Source organism: Thunnus maccoyii, chromosome 8, assembly GCF_910596095.1.
Source record: "Thunnus maccoyii chromosome 8, fThuMac1.1, whole genome shotgun sequence".
NCBI classification, from domain to species: Eukaryota; Metazoa; Chordata; class Actinopteri; order Scombriformes; family Scombridae; genus Thunnus; species Thunnus maccoyii.
Genome location: NC_056540.1, coordinates 13,918,143 through 13,942,711, shown reverse-complemented (window position 1 = coordinate 13,942,711; position 24,569 = coordinate 13,918,143). Strand labels below are relative to the sequence as shown.

Genomic DNA, 24,569 nt, shown 5'->3' with positions numbered 1-24,569 from the left:
AAATGTCAGAGAGAAAAAGTCTGTCGTGTGTCATGACAATTTAGTTTTATTTGTAGTTCGTTTAACCAGACGCCGGATGGCGCTGCTAGCAACAACTTTGCATTCAGCCGGAAATGAACGCTAAAAAGAGAAGAAGAAGAAGTTTCGAGATGCACAAACAACTCGCTGAGAGAAAAAATAACCAAGAAATAATAAACTAATTCAAATTGAGACATTATTAACAGCAGTCTTACAAAGCAGGAAACAAATTAGCAGTGGTAAATATTAACTTCGTGGCCAAGTAATAGCACAACCTCTCTATACGCAGAGGTGAAGTTAGTTAGCTGCAGTTAGCCGACCTGTCAGCCGGTGTGAAGCCGCAGCATGTCGGTGCACTTTGAGGAGAGGAGCGGGGTCGTCCCCTGCAAGACACCCTGGGGGTCCTGGTACCAAACCATGGAGGAGGTCTTCATAGAGGTCAACGTGCCTCACGGGACGTCTGCTAAAGAGGTCAAGTGCCATTTGGGGTCCAGAGACATCGAGCTGCTCGTCAAAGGGAACGAAATAATCAAGGTAGGCTTTTGAGATGATCCTCTGGACCTCCTCTTTCTCTCAACAAAGCTTATTATTACTCAAAGGAAAAATATGTAAATAAAAGAGGTGTGGTATCAAATTTAAGTGGATTATATTTAACATTTTCTTGATCTATTTGCTCTGGCTTTTAGTATGCAGAGAGTAAAATGGGGATGTGTAATTCATACAAAGTGGGAGTACTTCATTTTTTATCTTGCATGTTGTTTTAAGACACTGAGACCGAGGGCAGGTTGTAAAATCAATGTCTATCACCCACTAATCTGTGCAACTCCACATATTTTCTCAGCTACAAAAGCTGAATTTGCAAAGGCCGTTTCGTTTTCAATGAGCTTTATTTTCCTTGACCTTTGGCTGAAAGACAGAAAGTGTTTGCAGGTGTTTAAAGGTGGGATTAATTCCTGTTCAGATTACAAGATTCTCTTGTTACCTTTGTAAAACTGACAGTTTTTACTGTTGTTTGAACTAATATTCAATTTCATGATCTCTTCTTTTTAAATTCTGTCAGGGAAAGTTCTTTGACACAACCGTGTCTGACGAGGCTACGTGGACACTGGGTAGGTTGCATCCACATCTACAACGTTTTCCTTTTACAAAAGCCACCCTGGTCTCACTCCTGTTTACCTTTTTCTCTCCTCAGAGGACAAGAGTCTCATCCAGATTGTCCTGATGAAGACTAACAGAGAGGCGGGAAACTGCTGGTCCTCTTTGTTAGAGGGGGAGTACTGTGCCAACGCCTGGGTCCAGGACCAGATGCAGAGGAAGCTCACACTTGAGAGGTTCCAGCGAGAGGTTAGTTTCATCAAGGGCTGTTCGATGAGCCAGTACAGAGCACAATATATTAACAAATACCTGTCGACGTATGTGACTGTATTTCTCACACATTCCCTTTACACATAACTGTATCAGTGCAACTTAAACCAGGTAGAAACTTAAATCGCTTTCTTGCGAATATAACCTTTGCTAGCATGGTTAGGAAATGTTTCCAGCATGACAGATGTGCTTTTTGACATTGGCTCTCAAACCACTTCTTTAGGTGATATGAGAAAACAAATATTACATCAGCTTGGGTGTATCTGAGTTAAATTTACACTTTTTCTTTTGGTCAGCTCATAAAAACAGCTCAAAGATCAATACCATTTTAAAGTGAATTCGTATTGTAAGTGAATGAAAACAGTTTTGTGTGGCAGTATGGTTCATCCATCTGTTAATTAATTTCACTCCTCTTTTCCAGAATCCTGGATTTGACTTCAGTGGTGCCGAGATCTCTGGGAATTTTGCTGGCGGTGGTCCGGACTTTTCCAGTTTGCAGCAGTGACGGACGCTTAAAGCCTGATATGTGCCCAATGAACACTGCTGAGGACATGCATAGCATGCAGACGAACAAGCCAAAAAGATTTGCCTTCACAATAATCTTAATATTGGGCGTCTACAAGACTTCATTGTATGAGGAAGTGACATTTTTCACAGCAGCCGTATAATCTGGCTTTTCTTGACTGTGGAGGACTGATTTTGTTAAGCCTGCTTTGGCAGGTTCAAGGCCTGTTAACAGTTGATAGGAAACGTTCAGTCTGGATATAAGATGCCTTGGAAATGTGTTGTCTTTGAAAAATAAGAGGAATGCACACAGCAATAGCTTTTCAATAAAGTTTTATTGAAAGGTACCAGTACATAGGTTAACTAGATGGTGTATTCAATTAGCCACTTTGAATTTCAGAACACATTTTATTTTTGTCACTAAGAGAAACTCATCATACTAGACAGGGAAACTGGCAAAGAAGATGCAATACAAATTCCAAACCACATTTCTACTGCAATAACCATTTTTTTGTGTGTTCTTTGCATAATTGACAATCAATACATGTGGTGCTTCACTCTGTGTCCACAATTTAAACATTTTTAATCAGTGAAAACAACTCATCTATAACCGCTGACAACATTATCAGCTCAAAGGGCATGGTTAGCCATACATGACAAGATAGTCACTAGCTTCACTTCACTGGAGAAAACCAGAGCTCCCTCGCCGTATCAAAATAAAAAAACAAAATCATCACCTTGGGTAGGAGTGTGCATTGAGGACAGTTTAGCAACCTAGGGTGGGAGTTAAGGATTTTGGGCCCGATTTCTTGGTTCCATTTTTGTTGATCGCAAAATCCTTCTCCCTCCTCTTCCACATGGTGGACTGAGGACCTAGGTGGTTCTATACTTATTAGCTTAAAACCAGCAACCCGTTCCAGGAAATACCAAACACCTTGGTACGGATTTTAACAAGAACATACTGTACACTTGTGCAAGCAACTCAACCAGGAAAGTAAAACTTAGCAGGATGGTAGAAGATAAACCTTTCTGACGAAGCATTACTCCTTGTCATTGGGTCAGATAAAACAGCATGCTTGATCAATGTATGATGACAAAAATGAGTGAAAAAACTAACAGTTTAAACTTTTCCTTAAAGAAATCCATCATCCTTGATGAAGATCTTTAAGGAAAATAAGTGGAGCTGTACGTAGGTGACCTTACTGCGAGTCAACCGACAGTTGAGATCAAATTTACATTAGATCAGAGAACAAATAGTTCATTTGGGGACAGATGTTTTTCTTTGCATGATAGGTCACCCGCTCGTACTCCCCAGATTTAACAAGCTGACTCAGGTATGGTGGGAAGATGAGTGATCTTGTAGTAGCTGTGCTTCAGCTGACGTGCAGTTCTTCCCGAAATAACCCAACGGAGTCTCTGGCCGTTAGGCTTGGAGCACCTGGTGGTGGCATATTCAGCCAGACATTTTCCAACCAACTCCCGCACACAAATCAGGTCCCCGTCTTTAATCTGAAGAAAAGGAAACAACATGCAGCAAAAAAAAAAATCAGTTGTAAATCAGATAATCATGATAACACATCCAAGTTTCTGCTTAAACTTCGCCAAAAAGCATTATAATCCAAATATAATCTGTCAATATTAATTCTGTTCAGTGCAGTTCACATATTTAAGATTGTAGAGATAGTTGATACTTACATTCAGCTGCTGCTGCAGACCTTTCAGGGCCTCTGATATGTTGTCAGTGTGTTCAGGGTCATGTTGATCCTGGGCCTCAAAGCACATGAGAGCCATGGCAAGCAGAGATGGCTGCAGAGAAACAGAGGAATAGTTATCAAGAGCTCCTAAATGAGTTGAAACTGCAAATACAGTCAACACGATTCAACGTCTGTCCGAGAAGTCTGACATAGAGAGAACAAAACGCTTTGAAAGTGAATATTTTGACCACAGATGACCTAATTATTACCATGCAGCATGAAAGCTGTTTGATTTTCTATTCAAATAGTTTTACAAATTAAACAGCTGCTACTTCTAAGAAGAAAATACGTAATTTACAGCTATAATACCTTTTGCTTTGCAGGAACTAACATCTAAGCAAAAGTAAGTTATTGTTTATAATGTTGGGAGACCAGTTGTTTTGGCCTACACCTACCTTTATTTTAGAGAAGATAAATGAGCAGTGACAGGCTTTCAGCTGAGCCTCCAGTCTCTCAAGGCTCAGTATCGTCTTGCTGTAAAAAGAGAACACATTTAGGTCCACGATTACAATTTTTATATACAATGGATATGAGACAGATTTCTCTAGAATAGAAATGAATCAGCTTCAGTCAATTTACTGACAGAAAAATTACAACTAAACTGATTTTATATGTTTTCAGTTCAGTGCAGCACCATAAACACTCATGCGACTCGTTTATTTTCTAACAAGTTGTCACATAATGTCTGAACATTACACAATTTCAAATGGGACTGTGCCTGTTGGCCCTAATATATTTTTGGCTACTGTTCTCTTTAAGGACAAATATGAGAAGACACATTTATTAGAGTAAATATAATCTTGTTGAGTCATGATTCAGCCCTGCAGGTTGATGTGACCGTCTGTCCTTACCTCTCAGCGTCGAGCTGCTCCTGGATGTGGCTGTGAAAGAGGCGGAGAAAGCGGAGGGCTGTGGGGGCCTTCACCTTCCAGTAGAGCTTCTCCATGATGATCTTCTCCATCCTCATCATGTCAGACACTGTGAAGCGATTCTGACTGATGCGGATCAGGTCGTTGGCCAGAGGCACGTTCTTCTCCTCTTCTGACGACTTCACGGCAATGTAGAAGCAACACAGGCCCACACAGGACAGGTGCTTTGGCTGAATCTGTAGAGGACAGGAAAAGGAAATTAGATTAATAAATCCAATTTAGATAACTCCAAGACAGTCGACAAGATGTGAATTGCAGACGTTAATGTATTTACAAACCTTCATCACAGAGAGGAATCGATCCAGCAAGCTGATGGCCAGCGAGAAAGTCTCCGAGCTGAAACCAAAGAACCTGGTCAGAGAGAGCAGGTCCTTCACCTCCAGCTCCCGGAGTCTGGCGGTCATCCTGAGGCCGTTGTCCTGGGCGCCCTCGATGAGCCTCAAGCCACTCAGCTTTGGCTGGTAACGGCCCTCCGCATCCATGAGGGCCTTCAGCTGAACTGCAAAGGGCAGTGCTCCAGGTGCTGTCACTGTGTCAATCATCTGTGCAGACATGAAACAAATACAGCTAAATAACACTAATTAAACAATAAAATATATTTCTGACCCATGCCCTGTACACTGATAATACAACACTGTGGCTATGGCCATAAAAACATATGTACAATGTAAGTATAAGTACGTCTGAATCTTCCTATATAACTGTATATATGCCTATATGACTACAGATGTGCTTTGTGAAATATTGTACATTGGGCTGGGACAGGTGATATGGACACACACACACAAAGACATAATGAAAACTCAACTGTAAAAGTCAAATGAGTTAAAACCAAAATCCCTGACACTATCTAGCCTTTTATGATATGTCAATAACTCTCCTTGTTTTACATAAAAACGTGAAGCTCTTCAGTGTATTTTATACCATAGCCCAGAGGGAAAAATTAAACTTACAATGAATATTTAACAACAATCTCAATCTCATAGCTAATAGTTATTCTGTTCAGAGTTGGTGTTTTAATTTTCCGAGTGACTATTTCGCCTTTGAGCAGCTGTACTGCAGTGAGAATATATCATCGATATGGTTTACTGGTAAGAGACCATTTAGATTCAGGGTGTGTGTTGGTCAGAGAGTTAGTGGAGACATGGGAGCCTTTCCAAATGTATCCAGTAACAAGCAGCTGTCAGTAAACTGGACTCAACTGGACTAGAGAGGGGTGGTACAAGGATACATAACAGGGACATGTCTGAAAAGTTTATCACGTGTGTGTAGTATAGCAATATTATATGACGTAAAAGTAGTAGTGGTAAAGAAGCGTTTCATAAAATGTAGGATTCAGTCAGTTTTTTTAAACATTTTGGCAGTCTGAGCGCAACATTAGGATGGTTACGTGACACCAGGCCCTGTGACGGCGGGCAGGACCTGCGTCATGCCTGGACATGTCCCTGCCATACAAACTAACGGGGAGCTAACACTGAGCCGGATAGCAACAACAAACCAAAGTGAAATAACACTGTTCAAACGGAAAAACTATAGCTACGACTATAATACACAGCACAACTGATGTTAAGTCAATTTGACGTTAGGTTTCATGAAGTTAAATGGGGAAATGACGAACTAATTTTACGTTAACATGGCCGTTAAAGTTAGCTACAACCGCTATGCTAACATCAATTCCCATAAGGTTAGTTTGTTTCTTTGTAGCTACTGACAGCCAACACAACAACTTGAAGGGTTTAAATCCCCATATACCACATATGGTTAGTTAACTTGATATAGAAAGAAGATTGGTTCACTTACCTTGGATCAAGTTACGCTGCTTGTAATGTTATAAGAAAAAAGACCCCACACGCTTTAAACAAGCGAGTGAAAAGAGATTTAAAACACAAAAAAAGTGTAAGTATGAACTTTCACTAAAGAAAGTTTTAAGCATAGGTTAATTTCTGCCTATGCACACCCCCTACCCTTGGCGTAAGGCGATGGGGAAAAGGGCAGTTTACGTATTAATGCAGGCATAAAACCAAGCCCATGCCCTAATATGCTGAACTTTCATTGGTCATCGACGGACGGCATTCTTTGTTCTACATTCCAATTGGACAAATCGCCAGTCAGTCACGATTAAATCCCGCCTCCCATAACTGGGAGGGCCAATTGCAAGTGAGGAGGCGGGACATGACCAAAGATTGCAACCTACTGCGTCTCTTCTCTTATTTTGGCCATAAAATCATATTACACTTAGCCCATAAGTGCAATTATTTATGAATTAATAATTAAGTGGGACAATATACGTAATCAATTCATACGGTCAGATTTTAAAATTATTTAGGCGTTTAAAAGAACAGAGGCCAACAATATGTATACAACATTGTAGTTGTAAATTTCAGAAAACAGCATAATAGTTTGTAAATTCTCCTGGAAACGGAAGAATTTCTTACAAAAAAAATAGCGTACTAATATTTTTAATAGGCCAGGCATTAACATATTGTGCTGTCACTGCTCTTTTACAATGGACACCTACTGGCAGGTTTCTGGAACAGTCTGGAAGGAGCCTGAACCTGCTGACACCACTGCTTACTAAAGCCTGTTGGCTTTTTTTTTGTGGACATTTCTTTGTCATAATGCGAAATTATGGAGAGAACAAGACACGTTTTCAATTAAGTAAATCTTTATTATATCAGGATATACAGATCTTCAAGATGACACACTCACCATATAGATCTACTGACATTAAAAGTATTGATCCTGACTATATATATATCCACGCTTTTTCATTTAAATAACAACAGTACCCTACTATATATATAATCTAAAACTGAAATACTTCTAACTGGATCTTTATGACACAAAATAAGGACTGACAGGTTAGTATGACAGGGCACTTTTTATATTTATTAAATATAGTACTATGATTGATTTAAAGTGCATTTAAACTATAATATAAAGTAATTTAACAGCAATATCATGTCACTTTATGATATATACCTCACAGTGTAAATTGTCAAAGTCAAAAGCTACAAGCATAACATAGGAGCTGAAAGAGGGAAACACTTTAAGTAGAAAAACTGAAACTTTGGCTATGAGGATCTTACTTGTAAGAATGATGGTTAAAAGCCATGCAGAAACCATGCTACAGAGCGCTGCTGGAAAGCTTCAAGGAGAGAGAAAAACAGACATGGAAGACTTTAGGCAACACTTCCAGGGATGTAAGTGCATTTCTATAAAATAGTTGTTATTTCAAATTGTAAAAATAATACACTTGATAGTTAGTCTGTGATCTTTTGATGTGGTAGAAAGTCTTCTAATTCAAATTCCTTCCTGAGGTTAAGGAGCACGCAGATGGAAGACTAAAGAAGCTATGAAAAGGAAAGAAAAAAACATGTTATTTATCTTAACAAGCAAGTTAAAACCTCAACAAGATACTGTATGTACCCCAAAGTTTAGTGCAATCAAGTTCGCTAATGATTTTGTTATTTACCCTGTTAAGCCAAAAACAAAAGTGAAACCTGAGTTAGCCAGCTAGTTAGCACCCCTTTATGTCATGATGACAACAGCTGCAAGATGAAATGCTTTAAATGATAAAACTGATTGATGTGATGGAAATTCTCAAAACAGTGAGAATAACGATGAGAAAGGGGTTCAGTTAACCAACAGATGAACTGATGCTCTTCTAAGTTTTCTTTATTTGAATGTAAATGAGAACAAAATATTTGCGTTTCCAGACTCACTGTAAATAAATGAAATGTGTTTAAAATGTTGCATAGAACAGTGATTGGACAATAAGTATCTTACCTCAAACTACCAGCAAGAAAACCCAACAATATTTTTTATGCACATTATCAGATAATCTTTATTACACTATTAATTATTAACAGTATTGGAGGCTATTCAACTTGTGAATAATTAATACATAGAAATGCTGACTTCATATTAATATATAAAACATAACTCACAAACATCAGTTCAGTTCAGTCAGTAACTGGCACTCTCCTGTTTCTATTAAGTCCTGTCAGTGTCTGACTGAGAAACGGAGACTTAGATTTACAACAGGAGATGAACACACATTCATGGCAAGAACATAAAATAACACAAGCCGCGTGTTATGAAAACAGTCCATGGATTTGTTATTTTGTGTCTAGCAGAGTCAGCATTAGGGACAAATTAAATACACTGAGCAAAGCTACCTTTTTGATCCATAAGTACACAGTGGCACATTATTCTGGCTCACAGAAGTGCATTGTCACTGTGTCACTGAGTCCATACATACAGTGTCAGTAAGTAATGCCAGATATGACAGTCTCTTTTTCCCATGCTGATGGTAGACACATTCCTGGTTTCCCTGGATGTTTGTTCCATAAATCAACTGAAAGGGGGAAAGAAATAAGACAAAATATGGCAAAAAGAAAAAAAAAAACATGCAGGATTCGAGGTATGGTAGAAATCAAAAGAATTAAGTGAATGAAATGGGAATGCAACGGTGCTTTCTATACATGTAGTTCAGACTGGCCGCACAAATCTAAAATCAGATTCTCTCATGGACTCATGTTGTTGCAAATCATATGTAGACCACATTCACAGATGAAAATCAGAGATGTTTCACAATCTGATCAATCAAATCAGAGTTTAAACTGTCTTTCAGGTCACATCCAACAAGACACACAACACTGACAACCCTTCTAGAGCAACAGCTAACCAGCCATGACTGTACCAACAAAAAACATAGCATACAACAACTTTACCAAATGTATAAACCAGTATTTTGTTTTTAATATGTTTTATTATGTTTCCCCTCTAAACAATTGACTAAAGGAATAGTGCAACATTTTAGGAAATACGCTCATTATCTTTTTTTTTTCGAGTTAAATGAGAAGATCATTACCATGCTACCGTCAATTAGCTTAGCTTAGCACAAAGAATGAAACATCTAGCTTGGCTCTGTCCAAAGGTTAAAAAATCCACTTACCAACCCATTTAAAGCTCATTTATTAACACTGTGTACCTCACGAAATGCTGCACTATTCCTTCAACCTTTAAAAAGATGTCTAAATTGTTATAGACTCTTAAGTAAATGTTTAGTAGCCTGTATAGCCAGCATTTTGAAATACAGCATGTAATAATGTATTTACTGCTTTGTCTAAACGTGGTTATCGAGCCAAAAAGATCATGGACTACAGAGCGTAGACCCTGAGTTAAAAATCATTACATTAGCTTAATACTTTCGGTATTGAACAGTTTCACATACACAAAACAGTGTGTTACAGCCAGAAAAGACTGTTATTAATAGTCAAATTAATGTATGATGATGATAGGAACCAGACGTTCATTATATTATACATTATAATGTTTGTGTATTTTCAAGCCTAATCTTGAGCATCAAACTATGTATGTAAGTTTTGAGCGTACATAATTCATCCTGACATATTTTTTCCACCTGCAGAAATGACTGGTTTTATATGTGATGTTTGAGTATCATCTGCGTTGCACATGACGTGAGCATCGGTGAGACCGGTCGTATGTAAACAGAAGTGCCCCTGCCTGAGATACAGTCTGGCAGGTCAGCCTGCAGAGACATAAGCATCAGGCTGTGTCATGCAAGCTGTGACCTGTCCTACTGTGTCTGGGCACACAGTGTCAGTCTGAATCTGTCCCTGTATCAGTTCTGAGCCAACATGGCTTCTGGGAAGATAACACTATCTCATTAATCACGTTCTACGCCTCCCCCCCTCTGTCCAATCAAGTCCAAATACACTGGCTTTGAGAATAGTCCATGGCTTGTGAATATAATGTATGTATGACATTTAATTAATTATCCTTTAATAGCTTTAAAGATCTTAGCTTAATAACCATTTAGTGGAATTGGCACCTGTATTAAAACCAAACCCATTGTGTAAAAAGAAACCACTTGAGCAGCAACACAAATTAAATACCTACAGAGATACATAAAGAAAAGCGACTCACTTCTTCTTGTCCTTGTCCTTCTTGAAGGGCTGTTGTGAGCAGCCTTGGAGTGCCTGGCCCATCAGCGTCTCAGCTGCAACCTTTCTCCTGTTGAAGGCGTTCATCTCCTCCTCCAGTTCTCGTCTTTTCTCCTCCAAGTTCTTCTTTTCGTCCTGGTGCATCCGTTTGAGCTGCTCAAACCTCTCATGAAGCTGGAGATGATGATGATGGGACAGGACACAATGTGAGACATACCAAATGGTATATTTTCAATGAGAGGTGATTTTATGACGATATCAATCCTCACTTCTTTTTCCTTCTCTTTCAGCTCTGCTTCTGTCTCCTTCACTTTGTTGACAAACATTTGTCTCATTTCTTCCTCTTTGTGCTGCAGCTCCACGAGGAACTCCTTCCTCTTGGTTTCGTATGTCTCCTGAAGGCTGAAGACAAAGGTAAATGCAATGTTAAACTCAGCGTAAAGCCATATTTGGACAGTTGGCCATTATAAGGAGCCAACTGCTTATAAATTCAAATTTAGTCTAGTGGTAACACAATTCTTTACTGGGTGGGGATTAAAGCTAGTATAAACTAGTTCTTTCATAGAGATTAGTATCTACTTAAATAATTACAACCAGTGACTGCTGCAAGAAAACAAGCTTGTTAAAATATGACCCATTTAGATAGAAAAGCAAAAGAGGTAATATGGAATAAAGTCGACATATCTGATCTGACACTTGGTCGAAATGCTGCTTAATAACAAATAAACTGTAACAATTACATGTCACAAAAATAACACTAAAATTACAAAACTGTATGCTAATAACAGTAGACAAAATGACAAAATTATGTAATATGTTTGCGTAATCAATATTTTCCACTCACTTTTAACTGTACTGTACTTACATATTTGTCCACGTATGCATATGCATATGCATATAAAATAAACCTACATTTACAAAGATTGTCGATTAGGTTTAATGTACAGTGTGATCCCTAAAATTGTCATATCTGGTGGTTATTTTACAGTTTGCAATGCTACAGTGACTTCCCGTTTACATCGTTGATTGCTATTGTTTCCTGGCAACTGATTTACACATTGCTGTGATCTTCACTAGCTAAGACCTTCCCTAGGTTTAAATCAGGATAAAACCTGATTAAGTTAATCACTAGTTTGAAATAAGCTACTAGTTACTAATAACAACTTAAGAGGGATTTTACAAACAAATGTAGTTCTAAGTCTTGTTCTATAAAAACTATAAGAATCTAAAAACTGTCCAACAGTATCTGGTGAAGCACATCAGTCCCATGAAAAATAACAGGTAAATTTGCTGTGTTATTTAAACTGTGGACACACAGAACACAGTCATGGCCGATCTGGGTGAAGTTAACATCACTGGATATGTGATACAAAAAAATGACCTAACCTACCCTGGAGGAATGAATCCCATCTGAATAGTGTTCAGATGGGATTCATTCATTTACAAGACACCAAATCATATAAGCATGGATTTTATTGTGCTGTTTATCAATAAAGTCATTTATCATAACAGTTTTAACATTATAACAGAGCAGTTTCTTTTTCTAGCAGTTCCACTGAAGTAAATTGCCCGAGTGCATCACATCAGTGCTATTTCTAATTTCACCTGAACGACTGGCTGTCCGGGTCTGTGTCCTTGAAGCCCATCTCTTCCAGCTTGCAGCGACGGTAAAGTTCATAGTGTCGGGCGTGTGTTTGCTCTCGGAGGTCCTCCATGTTCACACGCAGCAGCATCTCCCTCAGCTTCACAAAATCACAATGGTTCTCATTCTCCACTAGAAAAAAAAAAGGTTGACGTGGTGCATTAACTGTAACTCTTAAAAGACAAATTTGTGCTTAGAGGGCTCATAAAAACAGAAAATCATGACATAGGCATAGCTAGGCAGCATCCATCTGACTTAACACTACTACTGTTTGGGGGACTTTTACAATGCTTGTAATTGTCAGTTGGACTCACCCTGTACTGATCCCCAGGGGTACAGTCTTGCTTTCACCATTTTATTGCCTACTTTAACGTCTTCTACACTTCCAACCACAGCGAAGGGAAGATGAGTCTGTAAACATACAGTAGCCATATTGTTGAAACATGGTTAAACATGATAACACTGCTGTCATATTCAGGGCCTCATTCTGCTATTGTATTTACTACATGCTACTAAATATAAGTTCAAACTGTGGCTTATGTTGTACGACTTCAGTTGCTCTACTTAATTGCCTACATTTTTTAAATTGTCGTTTATTTTCACTTCATTTTTCTATTACTACTATAACTATTACTGTACTACTATTGTATAACTATTATATAACTATTATAACTATTATAACACTATCATTACGATTCTATTGAACCATTAAAAAAATCTGAGATGTGGGCAGCGCTTAGAGGTCTGGGAGGTAGGCTAATAAAATGGTCCAATGCTCCAAATTGAGCCACATTGTAAGACCTCGAAGTTTAATATAAATCACAGTGGTGGAGAAAGTGAGAATGCATACAAACTTAAAATCTGGGTTGGGTGTAATGGTGATTATACTTTATATTTTAATATGGACCCCAGGAAGAGTAGTTGTCTCTTTAACTGACAGAAAGGTTACTACAACTTCTCGCTACACAAAACATAACACAGATGTTAGACTCACATTCATGGAGGAGTTGATCTCTGCAACAGCCTCATCCTCTGTAGGAAACTGATATATCTGCACTCCATTACTGACCAGCTCACTCATGATCTTTATCTTTAATTTGTCCAGTTCAGTCTTGGATACTGTGTCTGCCTTTGCGATAACAGGGATGATGTTCACCTGCATGGAAAACAAAAAAAAAAAACAATCTGGATGACAGACTGAGAAACAAGGAACGTTAACTCATGAACAAAAATAGAGTGCCAGACTCTGTGGTCACCTTGCTGTCTAGTTTCTTCATTGTGACGAGATCCAGGGATTTCAGGGAGTGTCCAGTGGGAGCGATGAAGTACAGGCAGATGTGGATTCTTGTGTCATTGCAGTTCAACAGGGAACGCTTTATTTTTAGCTCTTCTTCCAGGTACTTTTCAAACTGGGCATCAATGTACTCAAGAATGGGTTTATAGCTGCACAGAAAATAGTGAAAACAGACATGAAACATAAGCATCATTATTATATCCTCATATGTACGAACAGAAGAAATAACATTGCTTCCCTTGTTTGAGTATTTGTATCCTGGTTACAAACTCTGTAACTGTGCCGTCTCGAAGCCAAGAATGCCCACTTTTTATACTCCCTGCTGTCGGAGCACTCAAATATCTATTGAGGTTGCATTCGTTCTACCAGTCAGTCCATTGTTCTCCTTTTTCCCTTCCAGTTCACATGCCAAACACAGGGCAGATCTCTTTCTCTATTCTATACATTGGAAGTGTGTTGGCTGAAGTACCAGAGCAAGAGGGGAAATGACTAATAGCTCATCAAACTTCTTACCAAGCTCTGTCTATTTCTCAAGACTGGTATAAAAACAGCAATACAAATTACTTCAACATATTTTCTACAACTTTTTACAATTTCTTACATTTTTTGTCCTTTGGGCAGGACAGTTTCTTTATTATTACTTGTTAATTTCTAGTTGACATTGTGGGTGTATGTGATGTGCTACTGTGTGTAGCTTTGCATTTTGTATAATGTGTCCTGTGTGTTTTTTTGTTTTGTACTGTTTGTTATTGTGCTGTTATATGTTTTAATTGTAAGGGACTGCAAATGACAATTAGTTTAAGCTAACTCTAGTGCAGTACATCAAATATTAACATTTATGTTTAAAACTATACATTGTACAATACAACAACATTTTTTAATATTTTGATTTCAAACAAACTTGATAAAAGAGATTTCCACACACTTAAATCTATGCAGTATTTAAGTGTTATTTAAGTGTGTGGAAATCTCTTTTTTATCAAGTTTGGATTCATCGATGCTTTGCCCGGTGGGGTGGTGGTCATCTTGCATGATTTCAAACAAACTACAAGAGTTAATACCTTTCCTCTTTGTTGATCTGGTCTCCAAAGCCAACGGTGTGCACAATGGTCAGCTTGAGGTTGACGTTGCTCTCCTGCAGATCATACGTTTGGGGGCGTAGATGTACTTGGTTCTCGTAGTGGCTCCCTTCTTCATTTTCAAACATTGTGTTGAAAAGAGTGTTCATTAACGTTGATTTTCCTATCCCTGTCTCACCTGAGAAAGGAAATGAATGACACGTGGTGAAACGGAGACGACGGAAAGAAGAGGCGACGCATTAATATTTCAAATTGAAAATTGCTGCATGATGCATTAATATTAACTCAAACTTGGGATTATGAACTGCTCCTGGCTTCAGACATACCTACACAGAGGATGTTGAAGTTGAATCCCTGTGCGACTGATTTACTGACCAACTGGTCTGGAAGACTGTCGAAGCCCACATGGCCCCCGAGCTCCAGGTTTCGCTTTTCTTCATTCTGCAGTGTTTGGAAACAGGCGGGACGAAGAGTATACTGGAATAAACGACTTGCATTACAGTAATATTTCATCATATTTGTCTTGTACCAGTAAATATCCGAGGAAACAAACAATGAAATGGAAAGGTTACACAAGTCCTTCTGCCAGATCCCATCCTCACATTGTGCTTTCAAGCTTAAAAGCATCCTTTGCAAATGAGGTCATCTTTCTCTTCCACTTAACACACCGAATAGTCAGACCTATAAAAAGGTTCTGTCTGAATATCACAAACTAAATCCCTCCAGGGAAGACACACTAATCTGACACGTAAAAAAAAAAAAAAGCTGAGAGATAATAATGTTTTGTGATTGTAACGCTTTTATTTAGGAGTGAAACTGATGATTATTTTCATCATTGATTAGTCAGTCAATTATTTTTTCAATTAGTCATTAAGTTTATTTAATAACAGAAAATAGTCAAAAGAGTCTATCATGATCTCACTAAGCCCAAAGTGACGTCTTCAGATTGCTTGTTTTGCTCAACCAGCAGTAAAAAGACCAGATATATTTAATTTACAATGATATAAAACAGAGAAAAGCAGCAGATTGAGGGAGGAGGTAGGCAATTTTTGGCTCTCTTGCTTGACAAATCGCTCTTTTAATCGGCCATTCGTTTTCTGTTGAACGACTAATTGATTAACTGACTAATCATTTCCAGTGTTACTGTTATTCATGTTTGGAGACACTTGATTGAAGCTAAAAGTAAATACAAATTATGATTAAACTCAGTGCACAGATTTTCCAAACATCGTGTTTGGTTTCATGTCACGTCATTTTGGTTCTCACGTCTCTACTTTGCATGCTCATCGATATTCCGCGGATAATATATGACGCCTGTTGAATTTGTCAATAATAATGCTGACTATATAAGATGTATTTTGCTCTGGCTGTTGGAGCTGGCGTGCTGTTCCTCCCTCTTATCCCAGATTCACACTGGGACGCTGGCATCTTGCAAAAGGCTCAACATGAGGACCAGGATGTGTTCAATACAACAATCATCCGTTTCTGTGTCTCTCTCTTCTCTCTCTCTCTCTCTCTCTCACACACACACACACACACACACACACACTCTCTCTCTCTCTCTCTCTCTCTCTCTCACACACACACACACACACACACACACACATACACATACACAAAGAGCTCTTTATCTAGATGTTATTTCACAGGGGTGGGAGGATATCCAAGCTGCTGCCCTGGTAACCCATAACCCCCCTTCACAGTTAGACAAACACATCACCACCATCTTCACAAAATCTCCCACACAGACACGTAAGCTATGATGACTTTCTTTCTTTCTTTTTTTAAATAAACACGTTGCCATCAATTACACGTTTAACTGATACAATACAGTATTTAATTTTTCGCTGAGCAATGAGAGGCTGAATCTTGAGGTAGCTACCACTTGGAAGTGGCTGCTACTTATGTTTATCCTCTTAGTCTGTCATTGCCTGCTGCCCTGTGTTTCATTCAAATACTCGGTCCTGTCAATTCAGCAGCGCCCGTACACACCTGTCACAAGTGTTACGACAGTAAACAGCAAACTGTCTTCGTGTTGCTTCATGCTCAGATACGCTTTTTTCTGCACAGACTGCTCTAAAAAAAACAGGGTGACTATGCATCATTTTCTATGGAAGCATCCGTAGCTGAAAATCCGCCTTTATCCAGATACATTAAACATAACACGCTTTCTCAACACCGCAGCGATGTTGCTGCATTATCGACACACACGCACGCATATCATCACCCTCACCTACAGTACAAACACCTGAGTGTCACAGCTTAGCTAGTTTAACTCCTGCATCTAGTCTGAACACAACAAATCATTAGTCACCGCAGGCCCGCAGACTGTAGCTCATCATACTTACTGCGAAAACATCTAGCTCATTGGCCGCCATCGTAGGAATGATGTCTTCAGCCAGACCTGCTCTCTACATTACAGAGACAGACTCACGCTGCTTTCAGTGTGGCCGCTTGGAGGCAACACCCCCTCCGTGCTGTAGGGCGACACTACAGCAGGCAACAGCTCTACATGCTTCAGTCCGTATTACACTTTTGAGGGAGATAGTGTCAAGAGTTGTTTTAATTAAGGCTATAGTAATAATCCCATGACGTTAACTGTTTAACCGGCCTCAGCGTGGCAACTGTTGCCATGGGAGACGGCAAGCTGTCACAGAAATATTGTGGCGTAGTCTGCAACAGTTTTCCTCCATTTTCAGGTCACATAGGCTATTTTTCTTCTTTTGTCTACTTAAGGAAATTGGGTTTTCATACATCTGTGTTTTAAATGAATCAGTTTCCCATTTTGGGTCCAAGTTCATCCAACAGTTATAAATTTGGACACCAGCTTCTCCTCAGATGACAAAGAAGAAGAAGCTCCACTGCTCAGTTTGGCAGAGATGGAAAGTAACTACACTTAAGTAGCCTAAAGATTTGAGGCATTTAATTGAGTACACACATTAAATGACTTTATAGCCTTCTACTCAGACATTGTATTTTTTTTTCTCCACTACATTTATTTGACAGAATAGGTACTTTGAAGATCAAGATTTTACACACCAAGTGCACCATTAAGATGTAAAATATGATGCTAGGCAACAAGTTGTTTTTCTTAAATATCTTCACTCTACCGGCTGTAATAATCATAGTAGTAATAATTATCTAAATATGTAATCCTCTGACAAGGCCCATTCTGCTGCCTGGGTATTATGAGTAGGTTTTACTTTTGATACTTTAAGTATATTTTGCTACCAATGCTTGCATACTTCTACTTACGTAAAATTATGAATTTAGGACTGAAAGCAGTGTTGTTACACTGGGAGTTTGTTACTTTTACTTACACTTCCATCACTGCAGTATGGATAGGCTACAAAAGCAGAAGTTAACCATGTACTGTAAATACACTAGATTACATGGTTTCCACAAGATTATCAATATTTATATCCTTCAAATGAGTTTACTATTCATGTTTTTGGTTATGTTTGAATAATGTGAATCCTCTGATTTATTCAGAGGTTGTTTTTTTCTGAGCAATGGAAAGGTTTGTTTGTTTGTTTAGTTTGTTTGTAAAGTTTGAGGACCTCATTTAATGTCATAAGACAGTAACAAAAGATTCAACATTTACTGTTGTTTAGATGTATGGTTAGTGTCATAAAGTGACACAATATTAATGAGGCAGGGCGTACTTAATCAGCATTTATATATATGGTATACATAGAACATTCATATAAAATTATAACTTTTGTATATATGATCGATAGAAAATCAAGTTGTTATAGTAATTAAACTGAGTATGAGATTAAAAAACAGTATAATGTTACAACATGTGATTCTTATAATATTCATATCGACATTTTTCTAATCTTTAAATGTAAAAACATATTTTTAAGAAATACAAAGTCTTAATCCTTGATCCTGGTGCATTATAATCAGGACGCGTGTATCTCTACCGGAGACTGAAGTGATGAAAAGCGGGTGAGTTTGTGTGGAGAGGCGCCGGAAGCAGCAGGTTGGTGGAGGACAACAGAGAGGGGAGCACGGAGAGAGAGGGGAGAGATTATCCCCCCGGGGCTTTTAGGAGCTACATCGCTTCATATTTTTGTCCGAGCGGAGCAAGATGGCTTTGACCCAAGAATCTCTTCTGTCATTTTTACTGGAGCGCGGAGGCAAAGTGAAGAACTCGGAGCTACTCAACAACTTCAAGAGTCAAATCAACTGCAGCGATCCCGCGGAAAAGCAACACAACAGGGAGCTTTTCAAGAAGCTGGTGAACAGCGTCGCTGTGGTCAGACAGATCGACGACGTGAAGTTTGTAGTAGTGAAGAAAAGGTACCAGGACTTTGTTAAAGACGATGCCTCGCAGAAAACGCAGATGGATGACAGCTTCTCGAGTCAAAATACGAGCTTTTCGTTCTCATCTCCTCATCGACCCGAGTCAAAGATGCTCCATGCAGACATTGAGAACAATAATATGTGCTATCCCTCAAACACAAATGGTGGTTATTACACTGATGCCAAACACATGCCCGCGGGGAGCCTGCACAAAGAGAGGCCTTTATCAAGAAAGGTTAGTAGCGTGGACACAACCACTGTCAAAGTCCTGAATATCTCCGGGGATCAAGCGAGCAGAGCGGGCAAATCTGGAGCTGTGTTCGCTGTCATAGCAGTAAAATCCCCACCTAGAGTGTTTGCACCAGTAACACAGGGTGGATTGCATTCCCAGAGGCCTCTGCGTAAAGCTTCAGAGAAACCAATCACACCATCAGTGCCAAATCTGAATTCTTACTTTCCAGCTTGCATGAAAGATGCATTGAGTGACTCTCAAAGTTGGAAAAACAGACAGACAGATGACATGCAGCTCCCAAGCTTTCCCCAGGCGAGGCCCCAAAACAAAACCACAAGACAAGGAGATGATGCCAAGTACTCTGAGTCGGTGCCTTTGGAGCCATTAGCTCATGAGTGGTTGGTCAAGTGTGCTGCTGGACTGTGGGGACAAATCTATGCTCTGCTGCTGCAGGACGCTCGTTTAGCACAGAAGAAAGACTTCATGTCAGGTTTCACTGCACTGCACTGGGCTGCCAAGGACGGCAACGGCGAGATGATCCATAAGCTGATGGACATCTCCAAGAAAAGAGGCGCTTACATCGACGTCAACAGTAAAGCTCATGGAGGATACACACCCTTGCACATCGCAGCTATTCACGGCCACACTGAGGTGATGCTTCTGCTCGTGCAAAGATATGGAGCCAATGTAAATGAGAGAGATAACGATGGCAAGAAGGCCTACCACTACCTGGGCGAAGGGGTGTCGGATGAGGTCAGAGCGCTGCTGGGAGGACTGAAGAACAACAAGTACAGGGAGAAGACAGAATATGAGGAATACAGAGAGCAGCTGAAAGGCTTCAACACGATTAGTAAGCTGTTCCAGCCTCACACAGCGAAGAAGCAAAAGCCAACGACAAGGTTTGCTCATGACTGGTGAGAATGACACAAAAAAGAAGCAGAGACATGGACAATAAACACTGTAAGAAATAAACACAACTTGTTTATTAAGCTTTAAATCATTTAAAGTCTAAAATTAGGACTGAGTTAGTACTTATTGCAAGCTCTAGCTGTCTTGTACAGTGTATCACTGTATTTATGGAGTATATTTATAATTGTCTTTTTATGTCTGTAGTTAAATTTTATGTATTAACCCTCATTATTTTGCAGCCATTTAACTTGTTTTATTAATAGTAACACAAACAACCTGTAGTACATATTGTCATTACCTATAGTGTAATAAATCTTTATGAGTAACGTCTTGATTCATGACTTCAAAGTATGAGGAAATATGAAAACAGACCACTCCTGGGAAACAGTTGCTATCAACACCACTGTGAAACGTCAATGTGTTGTTTATGATTAATGCAAGCAGATCATGTGTTTATATTCTGATCATCAAAAATTAAATCAGTTAAAGTTCTTTAAAGCAGAGTATTGTAGAAAACAGTATAAGTAAAGGGGACCTACGTGGGGGTCAGTAATGCAAACCAGATGGAGTTGGTGAAATGTCTCCTTTTATCAGTTTCTTTGTGAACTTGAGGTTGTGATGGACGACGAAGGCCTCCTTTTGTGGTGCAGTGTGGGCCTCATTCTCTAGACCACTGTGGTAGAAAAAAAAAGAAAGAAAAAAGAAAAGGGATAAATACATTTTCAGCCATGACCCCAAAACTACACAGCAATCAATCATTTTAGTAAACATTTGACAAAGTTTCAACCAAATACAAGTTTGACATGAAGTCGCTCACCTGTAAAAAGAAGCAATAGTTTAAATTTTAGGATGGAGTCTGCAGAGGTGTTTACATTGCTTGAAAAACTTTCATACAAACATTTTTGTCAAATTTGATATAACTGTAAACCTAAATATAAAGTAATCAGTGACCAGTTTTTAAATCAGCGTTCACATACTTTAAATAAGGAAATAAATCTAAACAAACAACTTATTCAAGCACGTTTTAATGTTCATGTTGTCATGAATAAATGACCTTCTTCTCCCAGACCAGACATACATGAAAACAGTATTCTGCCTTTCTTTTTCTGTACAGTACAAAAACACAATTTTTATCCTTAACTGACCCAGAGAAAAACAATCCCTGGTGACATGAAAAGAGTTGGAGCTCACACAATGACGCCAAAGGCAAAACAGTGCCAGAACAATGTCCTTTGTCTTATCTGGAAAAGAAGCTGCCTGCATAATGATCCCGACAAAGGACAGCTGCACTCACAGCAACTGCATTATGTTTTTTTTTGTTTTTTTTTATATCCCACCTCAAACCTTTTTCTTTAATCTTGCAAGAGAACTGATTATAAATAGGAATCTACCCAGAAAGACCTCCTATATTTAATCTTTAATGGTTCAGACACAATTTGTGAATATCAAAGACTGTCTGGCAAAACTGTGGTGTGATCCAGGTCTTGTATCATTTACTGTATCATTTCCCTCTAAACTAGTCAGTATAATAAGCTGGAACTGGGACATAGATACAACTTAACACTAATGTCCAGCTAGTGGTCCCTGAGGGTTACAATTACAGCTCATAATATGAAAGTGTTGGAAGGCACAAACAACATGATTTTGCTATTTTTAGTCTTACAAGCAATGGAGCTAAAAATCTGAAGTGTGTCCTGCACGAAGGTCGTTCAGCCCCTTGAATCAATCAGCATTACATCAACAATAATGTTTCCACATAAACATTGATTTCCTACCACATGACCCTGGAGGGCTCGAGATAAATCACATTTATGTGTTTTATGTTGGTCCTAAATGAAGTTAACTGTTGAAGGGGTAGAGCAGTGCAGTTTATATTTGAAGCCAGTAGAGGGCAGAACACGCTAATATTTCCATTACAGCTTTACCTGCTAACTTAAATTGTCATATAAACCAGTTTTCAATTGTAGTGAAACTTTTTCATTTGGTGAGAAGCATGACATTGGTAATTATGACTGTTTCACTTTGATATTTGTTAAGAGCTTAAGTAAGATAACATGTGTTACAGGCTTGAGAAGGAAGGATTAGTTGTATATGTGCAGAATTTGCAAAACAATTAACTTAGCTGGGCCAGATGGTTGAAATCTAACTCACTATATTAATACGATTTTCCCCCCAGTTGTTATACAGTGTATGGCAATATGGAAAATGTACATAAAATCACATGAACTAATCAGATGTTCTGTGCAATAAACTGTGCATTACAGGGCAGCCATCACATACAATATGTTAAACATAAACTTTTACTACATCATAAAATCTTTTTATTTATTTATTTTTACAACAAAATACATTATTTTGCTTCTATACCTTAAAATTATTTATTTGTACAACAAAAATATATATAGGCCTAAAATTATAATGATATAAAATATAATCACAATAAGATTACACTGACCATCAATAAATCATTGTATTGAATTATTTGCCCTGCTACCAACCAAGCGGCAGACAGCCACAGATAAACAGAACCTCCAGCGAACAGTTAAACTGTCAAGTCAAGCTTAAGTATTTAGTATGTTCAGTACATCCAGAACATTTGACTCAAAACTAGATCTACAAAGCCTTGTCTGGCGAAGTATTGCACGTCTAGAGGTGAAAAGCACACGTCACTGCACCACTCAAAAGTACACATAAAACACACTGGTGTTTAGTGACCATGTGATAAAAGCCTTTATCAATCTCACTGACGCACAAAAAACATTCTTTGCATACTTTTTTGCCACAAGATATTACAGTTACAACATTATAATATAGGCACACTGTAATTTGCAGATTGTCACATTAGACCAAGAGCCTCTGTAGCTTCAAACAAAGCAATATCAACATTAATATTTAATAATATTACTACTGAAAGTTGAGCTTGAGCATATGGCCAGTCTGCCAGAGTATATTATTGACTCATTCATCTTGGTAAATGTAGATATATAACAAACTCTGAGGGCAAGATGACAGAAAAACAGCTGAGTTTCAAAACATCAACAGTGAGTTATGTTTGACATGAAAGGCACTTTAATAGTTGAATAATAAAACTATTTTGTGTTCTATGTGAATTTTGAACATCCTCACTAGTGGATCCATTTTCCTGTCTTGCTTTGAACATAAATGGTGATTAGCAGAGACGGGAGCTACACTGTACTACGTCCTTTACCAGTGGAAACTTTATCATCTGTTAGAAACCCAACAAAACAGAAATCACATCCTTTCTTGTCTGATGCAGGGTCCAAACTGTTCATTTTACACACAGTACCAGTAAAAATTTGGACACACTTTCTCATTCAAGTGAATGGGAAATGAAATACTGCGCATTTCCCCATGTAAAACTGTTTTCACCTCATAAGGTCCCATTCAGATTGTGTACCTCCAAAGCAGAAATGCCAGATATATTAAAGAAAGTAAAGAAATGACTAATGAAAAGGACCAAACACACTGCACAATAAAGAGACCCAGATATTTTTTTTCTCAGGAGTAGGCAGAACAAACCAGTGATCAAACATGAATGAATAATGGTCCATGTTGCTTTATTTCTGTTGGATATATTTAGTCATAAGAGTATGATACATTGATATGGTGCTACTGTACTGTATATCAGGGTTTGTTGGTTTGTTTTGGACTATTTTTATAGTCTATGGTTTTGGAGAATGCTTACTTCCCTCTAGTGGACAGTAGCTACACTTCTTTTGTCACTTTTCTCTCCAGTGAACATGACACACTGCTGAAAGTATTCCTTATTAAATTGAGACAGTTATTACCTGTTTTACTGAGCCAATCTTACATCTGGTGGTAAATCATTACTAGAGAACAAGTAAATTACCATTAGAAATATATGATGTTAAAAGTTGATATTGTGAAAATAAATTAACTTAGTTAGCAGCTTTGGCTAAATTTGGCTGTAATTTAGTGGTAGTAACGTACTAGTGGCTAACATTAATTAACTTAAACACTTTTGTTAGCTTCAATTTGGCAGGGTTGGGTTACTCAAGAAGGAAACTATTTGCGATTCTACTCATACATCATTTTTGTACCTTTTATGTAAATATTACTTAATGTGTTAACTTACTTTAAGAATAATGTGAAGTATTAGCTAGTCGTTAGCTAAGCGTAACTCCCAGCTATCAATTTACCAGCGTTAGCCATGGATGTATAAAGAGAACTGGATACAGCGTCGGAGGCGGGGCCCCGTTCATTCCTATGAAAGTTGCTCAGTGGCGCATGAAGCCAAAAAAATCGACTTCCCGGTATGAAAGTATCCGGATCTTCCGCATTGTGCGGCCCATAGAGCATGCGCACTAGTGACTTTCACTGGCCGAGTCGGCTACTTTCGGTTTGGCCCTCCAGCTAACTTCAATGGGGATAAAATAATTCAATCATGCGGCTCTTCTAGGCTTTTGAAATGTGATGTGATTTAATTCTGATAGTGAGACAAGTCATTTCGCGGGGGTTGTGACGCTCAGAAAAAATTATCCGCTGATTTACAGACGTGTCTTTCACAATGTAAGTCGA

At 38.5% G+C, this 24,569-nt stretch overlaps 4 protein-coding genes across 7 annotated transcripts; 2 read left to right on the top strand and 2 right to left on the bottom strand.

Annotated features, from left to right (window-relative positions):
- Positions 1-98: 98 nt before the first annotated feature.
- nudcd2 (NudC domain containing 2) lies at positions 99-2,353 on the top strand. Its single transcript, XM_042419294.1, has 4 exons — positions 99-552; positions 1,079-1,127; positions 1,211-1,362; positions 1,805-2,353. The coding sequence occupies exons 1-4, from the start codon at positions 364-366 to the stop codon at positions 1,886-1,888; spliced, it is 474 nt and encodes a 157-aa protein (XP_042275228.1). The 5' UTR covers positions 99-363; the 3' UTR covers positions 1,889-2,353.
- ccng1 (cyclin G1) lies at positions 2,204-6,569 on the bottom strand. Its single transcript, XM_042419293.1, has 6 exons — positions 6,371-6,569; positions 4,849-5,112; positions 4,493-4,746; positions 4,037-4,115; positions 3,583-3,693; positions 2,204-3,396 (listed from the first exon to the last, which is right to left on the bottom strand). Exons 2-6 carry the CDS (start codon positions 5,110-5,112, stop codon positions 3,205-3,207), a joined length of 900 nt encoding a protein of 299 aa, XP_042275227.1. The 5' UTR covers positions 6,371-6,569; the 3' UTR covers positions 2,204-3,204.
- A 644-nt stretch (positions 6,570-7,213) lies between these two features.
- Positions 7,214-24,242, bottom strand: LOC121901794 (septin-8-A-like). 4 transcript variants are annotated; one of them, XM_042418771.1, is made up of 11 exons: positions 24,127-24,242; positions 20,549-20,682; positions 14,888-14,998; positions 14,540-14,735; positions 13,441-13,627; positions 13,179-13,340; positions 12,499-12,595; positions 12,148-12,316; positions 10,812-10,944; positions 10,526-10,716; positions 7,214-7,923 (listed from the first exon to the last, which is right to left on the bottom strand). In XM_042418771.1, the coding sequence occupies exons 4-11, from the start codon at positions 14,704-14,706 to the stop codon at positions 7,869-7,871; spliced, it is 1,161 nt and encodes a 386-aa protein (XP_042274705.1). In that variant the 5' UTR covers positions 14,707-14,735; positions 14,888-14,998; positions 20,549-20,682; positions 24,127-24,242; the 3' UTR covers positions 7,214-7,868. The 4 variants fall into 4 exon arrangements, with proteins under 4 accessions (XP_042274705.1, XP_042274704.1, XP_042274702.1 ...); XM_042418770.1 differs by having other exon boundaries at positions 14,884-14,998; positions 24,127-24,241; XM_042418768.1 differs by lacking the exons at positions 20,549-20,682; positions 24,127-24,242 and adding an exon at positions 16,906-17,635 and having other exon boundaries at positions 14,884-14,998.
- On the top strand, positions 18,450-20,525 carry sowahab (sosondowah ankyrin repeat domain family member Ab). The gene has a single exon (XM_042418767.1). The coding sequence runs from the start codon at positions 18,654-18,656 to the stop codon at positions 20,016-20,018; it is 1,365 nt and encodes a 454-aa protein (XP_042274701.1). The 5' UTR covers positions 18,450-18,653; the 3' UTR covers positions 20,019-20,525.
- Positions 24,243-24,569: the final 327 nt, after the last annotated feature.